The sequence below is a fragment of the Denticeps clupeoides genome, chromosome 7, assembly GCF_900700375.1.
Source record: "Denticeps clupeoides chromosome 7, fDenClu1.1, whole genome shotgun sequence".
In the NCBI taxonomy this organism is placed as follows: domain Eukaryota; kingdom Metazoa; phylum Chordata; class Actinopteri; order Clupeiformes; family Denticipitidae; genus Denticeps; species Denticeps clupeoides.
In genome coordinates this window covers 19,408,869-19,426,094 of record NC_041713.1, presented here as the reverse complement: position 1 = coordinate 19,426,094, position 17,226 = coordinate 19,408,869, and the positions used below count along the sequence as shown (strand labels likewise).

The 17,226-nt window shown below is 46.9% G+C and overlaps 1 protein-coding gene across 2 annotated transcripts; it reads right to left on the bottom strand.

Annotated features, from left to right (window-relative positions):
- Positions 1 to 7,127: 7,127 nt before the first annotated feature.
- Positions 7,128 to 16,612, bottom strand: stk17al (serine/threonine kinase 17a like). 2 transcript variants are annotated; one of them, XM_028987870.1, is made up of 8 exons: positions 16,569 to 16,612; positions 16,284 to 16,397; positions 13,813 to 14,025; positions 9,450 to 9,594; positions 9,009 to 9,135; positions 8,854 to 8,902; positions 8,392 to 8,571; positions 7,131 to 7,748 (listed from the first exon to the last, which is right to left on the bottom strand). In XM_028987870.1, exons 2-8 carry the CDS (start codon positions 16,379 to 16,381, stop codon positions 7,469 to 7,471), a joined length of 1,092 nt encoding a protein of 363 aa, XP_028843703.1. In that variant the 5' UTR covers positions 16,382 to 16,397; positions 16,569 to 16,612; the 3' UTR covers positions 7,131 to 7,468. The 2 variants fall into 2 exon arrangements, with proteins under 2 accessions (XP_028843704.1, XP_028843703.1); XM_028987871.1 differs by lacking the exons at positions 16,284 to 16,397; positions 16,569 to 16,612 and adding an exon at positions 14,743 to 16,097 and having other exon boundaries at positions 7,128 to 7,748.
- Between the last annotated feature and the right edge of the window lie 614 nt (positions 16,613 to 17,226).

Below are 17,226 nucleotides of genomic sequence, written 5' to 3'. Positions count from 1 at the left end.
GTCTTCATGCCACCTTGACAGAGACAGGCATCTGGAGAGAAAGTGAAGTGAAAGTGAAGTGATGACAGGCGCCCGGGGAGCAGTGTGTGGGGACGGTGCTTTGCTCAGTGGCTCCTCAGTGGCACCTTGGCAGATCGGGATTCGAACCGGCAACCTTCTGATTACTGGGCCGCTTCCTTAACCACTAGGCCACCACTGCCCTACCACTGCACCACTGGCCACCACTGCACCATGAAAAGTAAAATAACTAATTACAAAATCGTTGCCAAGCTCTGCGTTTCTTATCGTCAAACTATGCGGGAAAACCAAGATATTTAGCTTTTTTCAAGCAGCTAGATCACTACTACAGAGCTGTGAAATGCTAAAAAGGGGAAAGTCCTTCATGGTACTTTACGGTCCACTACCCTTTGTTAAGTCTGTATATCAGTGAACCAGCACCGTCTTACTAATGTTAATTTGAGAACTTTTGAATTGTCATCAATTCGAAGCAAGGTATCATTACACAGCCATATTCATAGCTTAACCGAGGCATCTGTCCCTGCTGCTAGAGGTTTAATATGAACATCTATCTGCTAGATCCAATCTTTTTCTCTTGACGACATCTGATAAAATTATTACAGGAGACAATTGGTGAGAATATTATGTTCCATCAGGCCTCGTAACTATGACAAGTCTGGGAGATTCTAAATGAGAGACAATATTGGACATACAGAGAATATTGTGGCGTTGGCAGCCAATAGCCGGGCTAATTTGCATATGGCCACCTCTGGGGGTAGTGAGGCGAGGTTCTACCCACCGTTAGGGTGAGTGTTGGGCGAATTAGTGGGTTGTTGCCTGGTGAGTGGAGGTAACTAGAACAGGCAGGGTGTGTATTAAGATCTTAGGTAAAGTGAAGTGGTGGTCACATGTGATACACAGCAGCACAGCACACAGTGAAATTTGTCCTCTGTATTTATCCCATCACCCTGAGTGAACAGTGGGCAGCCATGACAGGTGCCCGGGGAGCAGTGTGTGCCACCTCAGTGGCACCTTGACAGATGGGGAATCGAACCGGCAACCTTCTGATTTAGGGGCTGTTTTCTTAACCGCTAGGCCACCACTGCCCCAATGGGTGAATTTGGTAAATGCCTCCCCTGTTGATCTGCTGCTGTCCTCTTGTTGTGCTTATTCCTGGTTATAAAGGTTCTGTCTAATAAAAGGGTTCTCAGAGCCACTCAACTGTGTCCTCATGTCTTATCTCCCCATCACGAAGGCCATTCGCAACCATATAATTGAAACAATAACATGAATTAGAATTTAAGGAGTATTGACACTTTACAGCACCGTCTTTTTCTCTGCAGTTTCGGTCTTGGTCTTGGTCTCGGTTTAGGCAGTCTTGACCACAACACTATTCATTTCACAAGGTGATTTCTAGCTCCCTGCTTTGGTGTGGCATTTCCCACCGCGAAAGGAATCCGGGGAGGATTTGCTTGCATAACAGGTCTGGTGTCTCCCTGTTTATATCAGTGGAGAAATCCTGCTTCTCCTAATTCAAATATACTGCCACAATCTGTTGCAGAATGTGCGTGGAGATTTCTCAGAACCATTGCCAGTCTGGATAAAGACCACGTCAAGCTGGAACAACTTCTGAAAGTCTGACTGGCTTAGAAGCTTATCACACTCAAGCTCTACTGTCCTGTCAGGTTTTGCAGAAAAGTAACCAAAAAACTGGTGCTCCGTGCATTTGATGTAGGAAAAAACGTTTTAAAGTTGAAAAATGACATGTGCTGACGGTATAGTGTCCCACTGTGTAGATTTATTCTGTTACAACGTGTGGCCAGAAGAGGACAGCACAGACTAGGAACTGTGTCTTCCACAATTCGTGACACATTTAATCATCACTGGACAGAGGAGATAAAGTGTTAATCTCTTCCAGAATGTCCAGCCTTGAAACATAATAAAGCTGGATTAAACAACATTAAGCCAATTACTGACTTTTAGGTGACTTAATCATCTAACTCACTTAATTCATATCACTTCACACACACACACACACACACACACACACACACACACATGTCGCCATGTTCCAGTGAGCAGCTTTTGGACAGAGAGCACCAGTTACCTTTGTACCACAGTTTCACCCTCATCTGTAGACTTCCAGGACCTTTCCTGGCAGTCTTGGTAGAAATGGTTCAAGAGGACAACTGATAGTGAGACTTGAGTAGACAGCAATAAACCAGGGTATATAGCACAATATTATGCATTATCCAGACTGTAGATGTGTCTCTGCTTAACACAAAGACATTTTGATTTTGAGACAGCAAATGGGCTGAAAACAAGATTTGGAAAGAGGATGATCCTAATTAAATAAGGGGTAGCAAAAAAACTAGCTGCTGCTGTTCAGATGATCTTTTACAGAGGAATGGGAACAGTACATCCATCTCTCCATCCTCCAAATCCAGGTCACGGCCATGGGAATCTTCCCAGCAAACACACACACACACACGCACTGTACCACAGGACTCTCCAGTTCAGCATCTGGGAGGAAACATATGCAAACGTGACGAGGACATGCAAAAGCTGTGCAAAGTGTGGCGATGTACCAGCGTCATGCCAGGTTGCGGGACAATCCCTTTCCCAGTGTCATGCCACATATCCAATGGAGTTCTTCTGAAGTGCTAATAATGCACGTTGACTGTGTATTTTTACTGCTGCTTGTAAGGATCAACATCACACCATATTCACTGTCACCGTCAAGTCGATGGCCGCGGTCTGGTTTCAGCACGACAACAGTAATGGCTTCATATGACGTCTCCTCACTGCTTCCTGGAAGCCTTTACAACCGATCTGCAGTTGCTGGAGGTCAGGACAGTCATAGATGGATGCTTTAGTTTGCGGCAACAATGAACCTCCTTCTTCAGTCTTGTCAGGCGTTATCTTTTAGATAAATATGAATTTGTGAAGTGCTATGATGGTGCTTTAGCTTTGATTACAGCATGTACTAACTTTCAACACACTTACACTAACTTTCAGATACACAGAGACATCTTTTCCACGACCTCAGTATGTGTCTTCTAACATGCTTGTTAAAGAAATGAGATGGCGTTCACTGCATAGGCCTGCGTTGTCTAAGGTTGCTCCCTGTAGACATCAGTATTTCTGGACTAGATGAACACCAGCAGTGAACAAATGGACGTTCTCAGTAAATAGATGAAGGAATGTTGCACATAAGAATGACATTACCGCTGGTCAGGACGCCATTTCTGAAGCTCTTTCTTCATCCCATCTTCAAAGTGCACATAGGAGAGATGCTGGCGAGCCAGAGTTCGCCGAATCACAACAGAGCCCAGGTCGGACTTCCCAAACCCGGCCATTAAAGCCTGAGGTCGCAGGACTGAGCGATTTAAGAGTTCGACTTAGGGTGAGGCTGTGGGGTGTGGAAGTGATTTTGTGAAGTTCCTCGTGGCAGTTGTGAGAGTGCAGATCAGAAGGTGCCGAGGCATCTCATCTCCCTGGACCTTAACCCACGCACCAGCGTGCGAACATTCAGCCCCAGCGGCTTCAACTGAAAGCATCAGATTGAGGGAGGATCATGTGGCGAGGGCTGTCTAGCACGAGCTCATACCTCCTTTCAGCCTTCACCTCTCCCGTTTCTTCAACTTTTACGATGAGAATATAATTAGGAACAGCAGCATAAAGGAACGTCTGCATTATGTAAGGTGTCAGGAAAAGAACCAGGCAGACTGAGAGTGAGAAGAGAGGAGCTACCGTGAGAGTGTGTGTGTGCTTTTTTCTCACATAGTTTAAAACTCACATAGTTTAAGATATGTAAACCACACACAGCCCGGGTTTTCTCACGCACCCACCCTGCTTTACGAACTTGAGCATCAGAAATGGTCAAAGTTTGTGCATCAAAAATTAAAAATTGAAGTGTTAATAACATTGCACAAATATTTACATTTACATTTACGGCATTTATCAGACGCCCTTATCCAGAGCGACTTACAATCAGTAGTTACAGGGACAGTCCCCCCCTGGAGCAACTTAGGGTTAAGTGTCTTGCTCAGGGACATGATGGTAGTAAGTGGGATTTGAACCTTAGTCTTCTGGTTCATAGGCGAGTGTGTTACCCACTAGGCTACTACCACCCCAAATATCAGCAATATGAATGGTGAATATGCCGTCACCTTTTCTTATTCCTGATCTTGCGAACAAGCACCTGTACCTGTTGCAAGCGCCTGGCAGCAGCACATGGCACAGATGCATGTCGGCCGAGACAAGTACTGATCTACACGCCCTCCGCTTCACCCTACCAGCGGCTATCCAGTTACGTAATGGGTGGTCTTAATTCTTTCCCAAAAAATCCCTCCGGGATGTGGCAGCCTCCTCATTTTCCCCAGATGTATGCATGTTTTCTATTGGTCTGCATCCAACGGGGCGCCAAAGGGCTCAAATGCATTTGGAAACATGCAGTGAAAGAGAAGTTCAAAGCTGGCAATATGGGGAACATAAGGAGTCACCGGACAGAATTGTGAGCGCCAGAATCTACCTTCACTAAATGAGTTTTATAAAATGACTTTATGATAATATTAATATGCTTAACGTGTTGTTATGCTGTAAAAGTGAATATGGACAAATATAAGTAAATGATGCTTCTATTCTTACTTTTTTCTTGATTCTGGCGAGCTTCTGGTGCCCATCTTGGGACATCGAGCGGCAGGGTGGGGCGCCAGACCACTGCAGTGCAGGACAAGATTGAGATGTATTTTATTCCAAATGGGAAGGTTATTAAGTGTGTCAGCCAGAAGCTGTTCTAGTTTGTGCTTGTTTTGGCACGCAGCGATCTGAAGCCTGAATAAATGATGTTCCGAGGTGTAAGGGGTCAGCAGTGATTTTGCGAGCCTGTTTCCTGAGCAGGAGGTGAACAGAACAGACCGTCGTCTGGAACAGTGATCTGCTCTGCAATTCTGATTGAAATGTCTGAGTCAAATGTCAAATGTCTCTGACAGAAACTGATCCGATCTAGTGAAATGGACGTGCAGAAAACTACTCATACTCAATAGCTCAATGTTTGAGTGGCTGGTAATGTGCAGGTGCAGTCAGCACAACATGAACCTGAACAAGCTCAAGCCCCTAAACACTCTGTCACATCTGTATGTGGGTTTGTTGGCATTTGTCTGTGTTTCTCCAGGTGCATTTTGGGGGCCTGATTGGTGGTATCTTCCTTCTCTACAATATCAGACGAATCCGCCCTTACCTGTCAACCCAGGCCACCCAACTACTGGTTCAGTGCTTAGTAATCTCACGACTGGACTACTGCAACTCCCTTCTAGCTGGTCTACCACCATGTACCATCCGACCTCTTCAACTCATACAAAATGCAGCAGCACGACTGATCTTCAACCTTCCCAAATTCTCCCATACCACCCCTCTGCTACGTTCCCTTCACTGGCTCCCAGTAGCTGCACGCATCAGGTTCAAAATACTGATGCTGGCCTACAAAGCCAAACATGAAGTAGCACCATCCTACCTCACAGCCCTTATTACACCTCACACTGCACCTCGTATACTCCGAGCCTCCAGTACTGCTCGCCTGGTCCCTCCATCTCTGAAGGTAAAAGGAAAACATTCATCTAGACTCTTCTCCGTCTTGGCCCCTCGGTGGTGGAATGAACTTCCCCTCGAGGTCAGAACAGCTCAGTCACTGAGCACCTTCAAACGACAGCTCAAGACCTTCCTCTTTAAAGAATATTTAGATTAAATTGTAATTTTCTTGTTGTCGAACTTTGTGTACAGAATCTACAACAGAGTGAATTAAATAGATGTATTCATAGTTGGGGTCCTAGTGAACCGGAATTGATCTGTTCATCGATGGTAACTTGAAAGCACGTTGTAAGTCGCTCTGGATAAAGGCGTCTGCCAAATGCCGTAAATGTTAATGTAATGTAAATGGTATCTGCTTATTGGCTGGGACCTGAGACTGTACCTTTAAAGATAGCAATGTGGTCCACCTGCTACACGCATGCTGTCGGCCTGAGCCTGGCACTTCCAGTTCCCACCGTTATCATGAGGTGCAGAGGCTTAAGCTCTGCTATAGACAGCAGAATGCACCATGGTGGATGCAAGATGGTGGCAAGGTAACCTACATTTAAAGTTGATTTTTTTTTTTTTTTTAAATCCACAAGTTCCTCATTATGACACTGCGTGATGTGTAACCTAGCCCCACCGAAAGGTATTTCCTGTGAAGGATCATCTCCTCAGCTTTTACCCTGGAGCAGGAGGTGAGAGGCACCACAAGCAGGTGAGGAGGGTGGTTGCTTAAGCTTTGGGTTACTTGTTATGCATTAAAATGATTAGTTAATATTGTAGTCCCATCTTATGGCAGTTTTAATTAAGAAATTAATACTAATTTTGAACCACGTTGTGCGCCAGATATACACAGAGAAAAGGATTAGAAAAGAAGGAGCAGAAAGGAACATCTTATTAAATACAAAATTAAATGATATATACCACTGATATTTATTCATTTCTTTAAGTGCAAACCTGTCTGAAGCTTAAAAGCAAACATCAGGAATGGGGTTGGTAGGGGGGGGGAAATCGAGTACGGTCCTCCATACAAATTGCACCTTAAAATATTACAATAGAAGCCCCCTCCAAATATAAAAAAAAAAAAACATACACCCCCCCCCCCCCAAATAGACAATAATATTAAACAATATATCCCATGTCTGACAATATTCCATTTCTTTTTTTTTTCCAACACTGGGTCACCAAAATCAAAGCAATACAGCAAAAGCTCTAATTTACAGTACACTTCCTGAGGTGACCTTTTCCTAAAAGGAACACTGACAAAAATGCTCAAAATATATACAATTATTTAACAATATGACTAATGAAATATGTGCAATAGCAGCAAAAAAAATTAACTTTAAAAAAGAAAAACAAAGTACTTTGTGATGCTCAGAATTAATTGAAATAACAGTGTAGAAGTGGCAAATCTACATGAAGGATGAAAATACGCTATCACGTCTTTGGTAAATGATCACGTAAACCCTAATTTTTTTTTTTTTTTTTTAAACTTGAAGATACAAAGTGCTCGTAGATATTGCTGGACAGGAACCAGTGAATGAACAAAAAAAAAAACAAAAAACAAAAAAAAAAAAAAACCCACAAGAGGGTCACACACATTCAGTTCTTTTGTTCCTCTTTAAATGGAATAATTCCTTCATTAAAATGCGCATCGAAACAAAAGGCAAAACAACTTCGGCTACAGTGGCAAGCATGGGTTTGGAGGCGTGTTCTTCTGGACGGGTCCATAAATGCAAGTCCACATGCCAAACGTCCAAAAACAGCGGAGGCATTGCTCGTCCAGGCAGCGCCAGACGTGCTCCGCATGCCATCCCCACCACAGAAACCGAACGCACCCGCCCACTGGCACAGTCGCTCTTCCTCACGGAGGAAGCTGGCAGTCTACAGGGGCCACGCCTCAGCAGATGAGCTCCTGCTGGATGTCGGAGCGCGTGGGGAACGGAGCGGAGAAGCTGAACGCGCCACAGCCGGACTTCAGCTCCCCCTGTCCAGGGCACAGTGGGTGCGGGTGCATGGAGACCAGTTCAGGAGATGGGGAGGGGCTCTCTGGCTCAGACTCTGACTGGCTGGTCTCGGGCTCGTCCAGTGACGGCAGCGTGGCGAGGGGGGTGTGTGTGAGGGACGCGTGACCGTTCAGCCAGGGGTGGTTGAGGCCTTCCTCTGCACTGGCCCGGTCTCTGTGAGCGAGAGATCAACGTCCATTAAGGTCATACAGCAGATACCCACAAAAATAAACTTAAAAAAAAAAAAAAAAAAAAAACATGAAATATAAATTTAATGCAAATAATCAATTTCTAGCAGCAAAAAAAAAAAAAAAATTTTTTTGCTGCGCTCTCCTCGTGCTTTTCCTCTCCAATGATTACTCGCCTGCTAAGGAATTTTTCCACAGCTACCCTTTCTCTTTCCTCCAATTTGATAGAACCCTCCATCGAGGGTGTTAAATTCACAGAGCTGAAAGCCACCATTCCTCCTGGAGCCTAGACTGTGACCTCATCTAGACCTTTTGTGCTACAATACAGTCAGCAAAAACACCCAGGGAGGAGACCACAGTCCACAAATTCCAAGGACAATAGCGCTGATCCAAGGCTGGGCAAGGCTTCACAAAAACAACCCCAGAAAGGAAAAGCACATGTCTATATTCTATTCTCATGATTTAGCATTTAATAAAGCTGCATTACATATTCAACAGTTCTCATCTTCAAATATAAAAAAAAAATTAAATCTGTGAAGACGCAAACCATCCACAAGACATCCTCCTCCTTAACTACCGATTTAAATGAAACGAAAGCTGCTCTCCTCCTTCAGGTTCCTTTAACTTACTCAGGGCTGAGGCACAGAAGCGTCTGGATGAAGTTGACAGCGAGGGCGGAAACGCCTTCAAAAACCTCTTGAGAGTAGTCCACCACGCCCTGGGTGATGTTGAGGAAAGTCTCTTGCTTGTCTTCGCCCAGGAACGGGGACTCCCCCGTCAGCATGACGTACGTCAGGACCCCGATACTCCTGTTAACAGCAGCAGTGGCGCAGCATTAAAACCAACGCAGGCGTGAAAGCGACTAATGGTCAACTGGGAACGTGGTCAGGCATCAGGAACTCGAACACGCCGCAAGGTTCATGTTACTGGGTGGGAGGTCAACTGAAGGCAGGAACTAGTATAGGGTGAATCTTTTCAGATTGAATTTAAATTAAATGGTGCATTAATTACAAATTATGGTATGGTGATAAATTTTAAACTAAAACATGTGACCAACCACCACTCTTTGACTCGGTCACACAGATACTCACCACATGTCAGTTGCGGTGCTAATGGGCTCAAAGTTCAGGATCTCTGGAGCTGTAAGAGATGAGATTAAGTCCCTGAGACGTCCAGTCGCCATTCCACATGGCGAAGGCAGTCATTTGGGTCAATTTTATTAAACCAAAGAGGGTGCAGAACTCACCAACATACTCAGGCGTGCCCAGGATCTCCCGCACCTCCATGTGAGCATCTATACGGCGGGACAAACCAAAGTCCACAATGCGGATATCGCCCAGCGGCTGTGTGCTGGTCAGAAGAAGGTTCTGGGGCTACTCACGCACACACAAAAACACAAATAAATCAATCATGGCTTTGAAATAACATAAAAAAAATTATTTGGTTTCCTTTCCACACCACCTCATGCTGTTGAATTCGACTCCCTAGTCAGTGTGTAGTAGGTACAGCACATGATAAAAACAGACTACATAGCCTCCTCACAGACTCTCAGCCACTGTCCTAGGTGTGTGTGTGTGTGTGTGTGTGATACTGGCCGCACACGCCCTGTTAGGTTATATGAAATGTTGAATGTGTGGCGACATTTAACTCAAATTCATCTCAGAGTCAGCGGGGAGCAGGCACCAACCTTCAAGTCTAGATGGACGACGTTGTTGTTGTGCAGAAAGGCCACACCAGTGAGGATCTGATGAGTCAATCGTATGACATCTTGCTCTGTGAAAGCGTCGTCATTATCAGCAACACACTGGTTGAAGATTTCACCCCCAGCAGCACTAGGGAAAAAAAAAAAAAGGCAGAAAACCGCTTTAATATATATTTCCGATTTTCTCTTTCTCTTGCCTGTTCTAAGGGGAAGTCTCTTTAATTAAATTGTATTACAACCATGGACCAAAGCTGCAGAAAAGGAATTCACACCCTCTGGCTCCAATCCATAATTAATAAATAAATAAATGTACTAAACTCTACAACAAAGTGTCTTGAGAACATTGCTCCACTTCCACAGGACATAACACACACACACACACACACACACACACACCTGTTACATAATGTCTTTGTTGAACTTTGGGTCTGAGAACAACTCTCCACACACTGAGAGATGAAAGTGTTCCAAGAGCCACACCAATGAAATTTGAACCTGCCCGCATAAAGTCTGCGTGCGTGCGTGCGCACACACACACACACACACACAAAAAGAAGATGTGAGGACGTGTCTCTTCTACACAAATCAGCTTAACATGGGGATGTGAGGCCTGTCAATCATAATTGCTGTAATAAAAATATTTAAAGAATATTTAAAAGTTGATGCAGAGTGGCACAAGCCCGCAACCAAACCCCCCCCCCCCCCCCCCCCCCCCCCCCCCGCCTCATGTGGAACGAGTGGGTTGTGGATCCTTGGAGAGATGAAAGTTTCCCTAAATGGAATCCATGTGTGTTTTTGTCTATAAAACAGTCCTGTGGGTACCTGGGTTATTTAACTGTAAAAAGGGGATCTCTTGACCTCTGGTGACCCCAGCTGTGTAAACAAGGCTCAGCTTATATGAACATTTGTCCCATACACGTCCCGTCGCACTGTAGACTACACCCCTCTGGCCAATTGACAACTCAGATTTGTGCATATCCCACAAGACCTTATCAAAGATCCCCAGCATTCAGTCAACCTAACCCCAAAAGCAACAACCCTTTTCCAGAGGAGACGATCCAACAATCCCCCAAAACAGCCTGAAAGGTCACAGGCTTATACTTTATAGGATCTTCAATTTACACCAATAAGAGTGAAGCACACAAAACACCCATGGGAAAGATGGTGTTAAATGAAGCGACTAGACCGAGCAGCCAGAGAAGACGTTCCTGAAAAGAAAATCAGTGAAGTGGGGACATGGACAACCAGGACTTTCATCAGGCTTCTAAAAGCAAACAGATTCTCAAAGTTGAGAGTTGAGTTTTTTTTTTTTTCTTTTTTCTTCTTTCTCTCTCTTTTTCTATGGAGTCAGGCAGAAAAACAGGAGCGATGGAGCAGCACTCGGGAGGAGGTTGATCCAGTTACGTAAGCTGAAGGGAAGAGGGTGGACCTCATTACACTGACAAGCTAAAAACCAATTAGAGCACAAGAAGGCGCTGATTAAATGAGGAACGATGGCCGGGTGAGACAGGAATGAAGAGCAGCCACGGCTACACGAGCAAGAATTCAAATAAAAGGAGAGTTGAGGAATCCGACCAGTCTGGTACTGACAATCGTAAACACTTTTCACCTGATCACGTCTGGCTGGGGCTGCTCCAGACAACCTGACACGCCCATCCTAAAATGATCTACTGGATCAGGTTTTTAAAACAAATCCCTGTATTAATACTTGAAATTTAAAAAGTATATTTTCAAGTGAGGGCTTTAAAGTGCAGCAATTCTGCAGTATTGCTAAGAAAAGCAGAACGAGGGAGAATCCAGACAGAAACCACTTCCATGCGAGTATTTTGACATTCCTTTCAATAACTTCAGGCTTCGCGTGGAGTTGTGGCAGCAGGGTGAGAAAAAGGACAGAGCGCATACGGCCCGTGGCTTGGTCCGACGCTGGATTTCCACCAGCGGGAGGAAATGCATGTTGGGAGGCTGGCGGGGACTTCGCGTCTCTGTGTGAACGACCTGAATTCTGACCTTCAGTCCTGAGCCTGCACTCTGAGCCCTATATGCTGCACGAACAGACGAACAGCAGCCAGACAACAATTCTGAGAATCGCCCAACACCAAGGCGGATGTGGTAAAGGCAGCATCAGAGCATGACTGTTCAATCTGCACCGCTTTACCTTGAGTAAATGTGTCATGTTAACATGCACGTAAAACCACAGGAAATGGAAAGATTTTAAGCTGCTCTGTTCTGTATTTTGAGAAGAAAAAAAGGAAACATATGAATGCCCAAAATAGAGAACATTAAAGTGTATATCACCTTTAGAAAGTGAATACAGAAATTATAATAAGAAAATAAATAAATGAATAAAAATGTTGCATGAACACAACCATACTTTAAATCACAATCAGTGTGATTAATCACATTTTGGAAATACATATTCATGCATATGTAAATAAACGTTATCAGATTGTTAAGAGTGGTTTCTCCATCTTCATGGCTGCTCTGCACAATGTCATAATGACACATTGATGAGATGATCCTAGGAACCCCACTGTCTAAGATGGTTGAGTGTAAAAACGGAAAGGTTTGTGACTTAGAAGAGCCTCAAATATGGCTTTTTCTTTGTTTGCTACTTCCTGACAAAAAAAAAAACAAAAAAAAAAACTGGCAAATCGAGACATTTGGCCGGTAATGGATCCAAAAGGGGCTGCATGAGAAGGATTATTGGTCCCCTCGACCCCTCTTATTTTAGGATCGCACATCGCTTAGAGAAATCAGACAGGTAAAGAGAGTGTAGGAATCGGAGTCGTTCAAGGTTAAATCAACTCGAGTCTCCGCCCACAGCAGACAGACCGTTTCCTTTTTAGGCAGCGCTGTGCGTGTGAAACCTGGTGTTTCACGCCGGTTTCGATGGCGTGAAGCCCTCGACCGTCACACACCTGCACCCTCAGCAGACGGATGTGGGGAGAAGACACAAACGCAGATGCAACTGACGTTCAGCATCCTGCCTACGCAAGAGCGCACGTGTGGTTTTCGGTCCAGAACTCGATTTAAAGCCCCATCCTGCTGACACCAGTCACAAAAAAAAAAAAAAAAAAAAAAAAAACTTCTGATGCAAAGACGGAAAGAATTCCAGTAAACGCGTCTCTGCGCTAATGACCCCCTCATTTCCCCGCTTATTTGGAAGCCGTATCATTTCATCTTCACTTTCCTGGCAGCCTTTCGCTGCTGGCGAGGCCTGGACATGCAAGGGGTGGTTAAAATATTCCCCCCACACACGCACGATCTTCCTGCATGCAAAATTCCTGATATGCCTTGAAAAAAAAGAGGTCACAGGCAGTGCGGGCCCGGCAGCAAAGCGTCGTTCGAAATTCATACAGCAAGTGGGCTGCAGATGCTTAAATGGACTGAGAAGCAAAAATTCTGTAGTACCTTTCAGAACGTGTCAGTTCCGCAAAACACGTATTCTGATTAACTATATCTGGTAATACCAGCAATTAACATTTACAGTCCAGACACCATAGAGAACTGCCAACATACCAGGACATGACACATTAGCTGCTATTCGGAGAGCAAGTGGTGGCCATTTCCACCACCTGGAAAAGAGAAGGTTGCCGGTTCGAATCACGATCCGCCAAGGTGCCACTGAGTCCCCGCACACTGCTCCCCGGGCGCCTGTCATGGCCGCCCACTGCTCACCAAGGGTGATGATTAAAAGCAGAGGACACATTTCACAGTCACCATGTGCTGTGCTGTATCACAATGACAATCCCTTCACTTGACAGGATCACCTCCATCCAGGACCTGTACCTCTCAAGATCCAGGAAAAGGGCCGGGAAAATCACCTCAGACCCCTCACACCCTGGTCACAGCCTGCAGACCAGGACCAGCTTCTTCCCCCTCGCCATCTCCCTCCTAAACAGCTGAAACTGTCACACTGCGAATCACCTTCAACATTGCACTGCACTTTATGTACACTCTGTAAAGTGAAAGTGAAGTGATTGTCACACGTGATACACAGCAGCACAGCACACAGTGCACACAGCAAAATTTGTCCTCTGCATTTAACCTGCATTTTAACCCTGTGTGAGCAGTGGGCAGCCATGACAGGCGCCCGGGGAGCAGTGTGTGGGTGACGGTGCTTTGCTCAGTGGCCCCTCAGTGGTAACTTGACAGATCGGGATTCGAACCAGCAACCCTCTGATTATGGGGCCGCTTCCTTAACCACTAGGCCACCACTGCCCCATATATAGGATTTCGATTTTTTTTGCCTATTTATTGTACTGCACGTTGTTTTCATCTCTATACACTTATAGACCTATGTACAGCATATGTATGACAAGCAAGCGGCATGTTTATCGGCCCTCACCATTCCAGCACCAGGATGATCTCGCTGTGCGTTTCGTAAACCTCGTGCAGCCCCGCCACGTACGGGTTGTCCTTGGCCAGCTCCAGAACAGAGATCTCATTCAAGATGTCGCCGCGGCAGTCCTGCCCCTTACGCCGCTTCCTCTGGAACTTTGCGGCGTGCTCCTTCCCTGTGGCCTTCTCAACGCACTTCTTCACCACCGCAAACTTGCCCCTGGGGGGGGGAGACGCAACGATGTGGGTTAGTGGGGCGAGGAAGATGGAAGCCATCGTTAACCGTGGACGAGCGCCTTTGGAGGAGTGTGCTACCTGCTAGAACCTAGAAAGTATCGGTGGGGCCTGGAGAAGGTGGTGACATTTCAGTTGATCACGGAAGACGGGAAGTTCTTATACACATTTCAGCCCAACCGGCTTAATTAGTGACGTTCTGATGACCACTAACCGAGCTCAGTGAGAGGACGGCTGGACACGACCTGGTGTGGGAGGAACCAGGAAAAATGGCCAGTGTTAGCTAGAGGTCAGACTAGGATGTGGCCAGGAAATACAATTCAAAGAAGTGTGTGTGTACACACACCAACGTCCCTTTACGCACATGCACACACACAAAACATGGCTGACAAAAGGAACAAAAGGCTGCAAAATGCAAGTGTGCAAATGAGCGCTCTCACACACACACACACACACACACACATCCACACCGCCATTCTGCAGTCTGACAAGCGACGAATGGCCGGCCGCACAATAGACCCCCACCGACTGGGCGTGTCCACTACAACCAGGACAAGAGTTCACCCCTTCCCTAGGACCACCCAGTACACTGAAGTGGCACGCGGATCACCCGGGGTCACCCACAATGGGGGGGGGGGGGGGGGGAACACACAGACAACCCGGCATGGCGCGGCAGGAGGCGGGAGCAGGCGCGCTCAGTCACCTCCCGCAGCCGGCGCGCCGCTCCATTCGCTGGTCAGGCTGTATCCCCATCCGCAGGAACGGGGCCGCCCCCCGAGCTGGCCCTTTACTCCTGAAGCTCGATGGAACGTTCTGAAGTTCCGCCAGCGGGTTCCCCTAAAAACCGGCGGCGAGAGTGGGAGCCGAGAAGCGATTTCCGAGACACGGAGAACACCCCACAGTCCCGTGAGGAGCTCCGCACAACGGACCTTCATCAAGGTGAGACAGGGGCGCGGCATCGAACCAGGAAGGTAGAAAAAAAACACATTTAAAGCCTGATTCACGATGAGCAGGACCAACCAGGAAGCTGTAACTACGATAGCTGGCGACGCCACCATAGAACAGTTGGCTGTACTTAACGTGCTCCTGATGCATGATGGGAACGCAGCTGATGTGGTGAACGTGGCGCTAATCTAACGGAGACACGGCGGCCTTCCTGCGCATGCCACGCTATAAAAACGGAGAGAGACGCGGTACACGGAGGGCCGCCGCCATTCCCCAGCGATCCCAGCTCGAGGCGGCAGGGCGGGAGAAAACCGCGGAGTCAAGGGTAAAGGTTAATGTCATTAGGACATTCCTCTGTGTGTCGAAGGCCTGGAGCCCAAAAAAGAAAGGAAGAAGAAGAAGAAGAAACCCCTCCACAGAAGCTCACAACCCCGATCCGGCACAACCGCAACTCGCTGACTGGGCAGCCGGCATTCGGCCCAGGGCACCTGCAGACACAGGACGTTTTAGGCAAAGAGGGCGGAACCTGATGGCCAAATTCCAGGAGGACTTCACGAGCATTCCGAATTTTCCTGAAAGCTCCTCATGCTTTGCAGTTTACGTTTTTTAAAACCCTCCTCGGCATCACGGGAGCCACGGGCGTGTGTCAACAGCGCACCCCGAACGCGCGAATGCAGATGATGGACCGGTTTGGAGGCCTGGATTAAACAAGGCGCGTCCAGCGTACAATTACCCCGCCGCTCTGTAATCATCTGCGGTGGGGAGAGGTCGCACCCACTCCACAGAGCTGCATGGGAGCGGTGTCCTACACCTGGCGACCACTGTGCAATTCAGGCATCTCCAGGATAACAGGGGGCACCCGTAATCAGAAGGTTGCCGGTTCGAATACACATCCGCCAAGGTGCCACTGAGCAAGGCACCGTCCCCACACACTGCTCCCCGGGCGCCTGTCATGGCTGCCCACTGCTCACCAAGGGTGATGGTTAAAAGCAGAGGACACGTTTGGTGGTGTCACCGTGTGCTGTGCTGCAGTATGCAGAGTGCTGCGTGCTGATTGGCTACCGGTACCTCTCCTAAGCAAATTAATAAATTTATAAAAAAAAAATAAATTCCCTGGGCAGCAGGACAGGAGCCAAGCGGCGAATTAAAGCCCCTCCGCCCCGCGTCACGGGAGAGATTAACCATGATGCCCCCCCACCCCTCGTCCGGTGCCGGCGCGCGCTCCTTAAACCCGGACGCACGTGCGCGTGTTTCCACGCTCCCACGGAGCTTTAATGTCCCGCACGGATTCGGTCTCACCTGCCCAGCTCTCTGCCGACCAAGTCGTAGTTGTTGCTGAACGGCTCGGTCCTTATCCGCGTTTGGACCGTCGTCACCATTCCGCGTTTGTTCATCATCGTGGATCTAGTGTCCCTGCGGCGGACGGGACAGAAACGGCGCTTCAGTCCACAACACTCAGGGTCATAATAAATAAGCTTTCTCTGCAGGACACAACTGTCTCAATGTAATTAACTTCGCGTCCAGTCTGCGGAAAGAAAAAAAAAAAAAGAAATAAAATAAACTCCGTTCGCGGGAAATAGTTACCGAAACACCAGGGCTCCAGCGAGTACTGCGGGCTTTCGGAGACTGAAGCGACATTCCCGACAGTAAGGAACTTCACGTGTCAGGCCACGCCTCCCCAGCACAGCGACCAACCACAGCTCACGCTGGGCAGGAGGGGCGTGGCGAATCAGCCGCCTGTCGTTTAGGGTTATTAATGTAAAAAGGCCGTGAGGCTGCACGATCTTTTTTCTTTTCTCTAATACATATGTTGTATCATTCAATCTGCATAAAACCCGCGTCATTTGTAAACTGAAACATATACGTATACATATGTATTTCCTTTCTTTAGGTTTATTGTTGGGAGCAGGACAATGTTTATTTCAACATTCCCCAATATGTGTGGGCCTGCTAACACTGAGAAATCGATACACATGTTCAGGAATAATTCGCTGTTTAGCTTTTGAATAGAAAAACAGCTTACGATCCTGCCAAAAGCAGGACTCCAACAAAACGATGGAATATAAAATGGCATTTAATATCCCCAGATGCAATTACACAGACGTCTCTTCAAGAACAAGAGTGGCATGGGAGGAATCCAGCAGCTCATTGGGTTGGGGGTGTTTACTGCTCAAAGTCTCCACCGGGCAAAGCAATGGCCACTGTGGGAAATCTGTCACCTAGACACCAAGCACTGAGCACC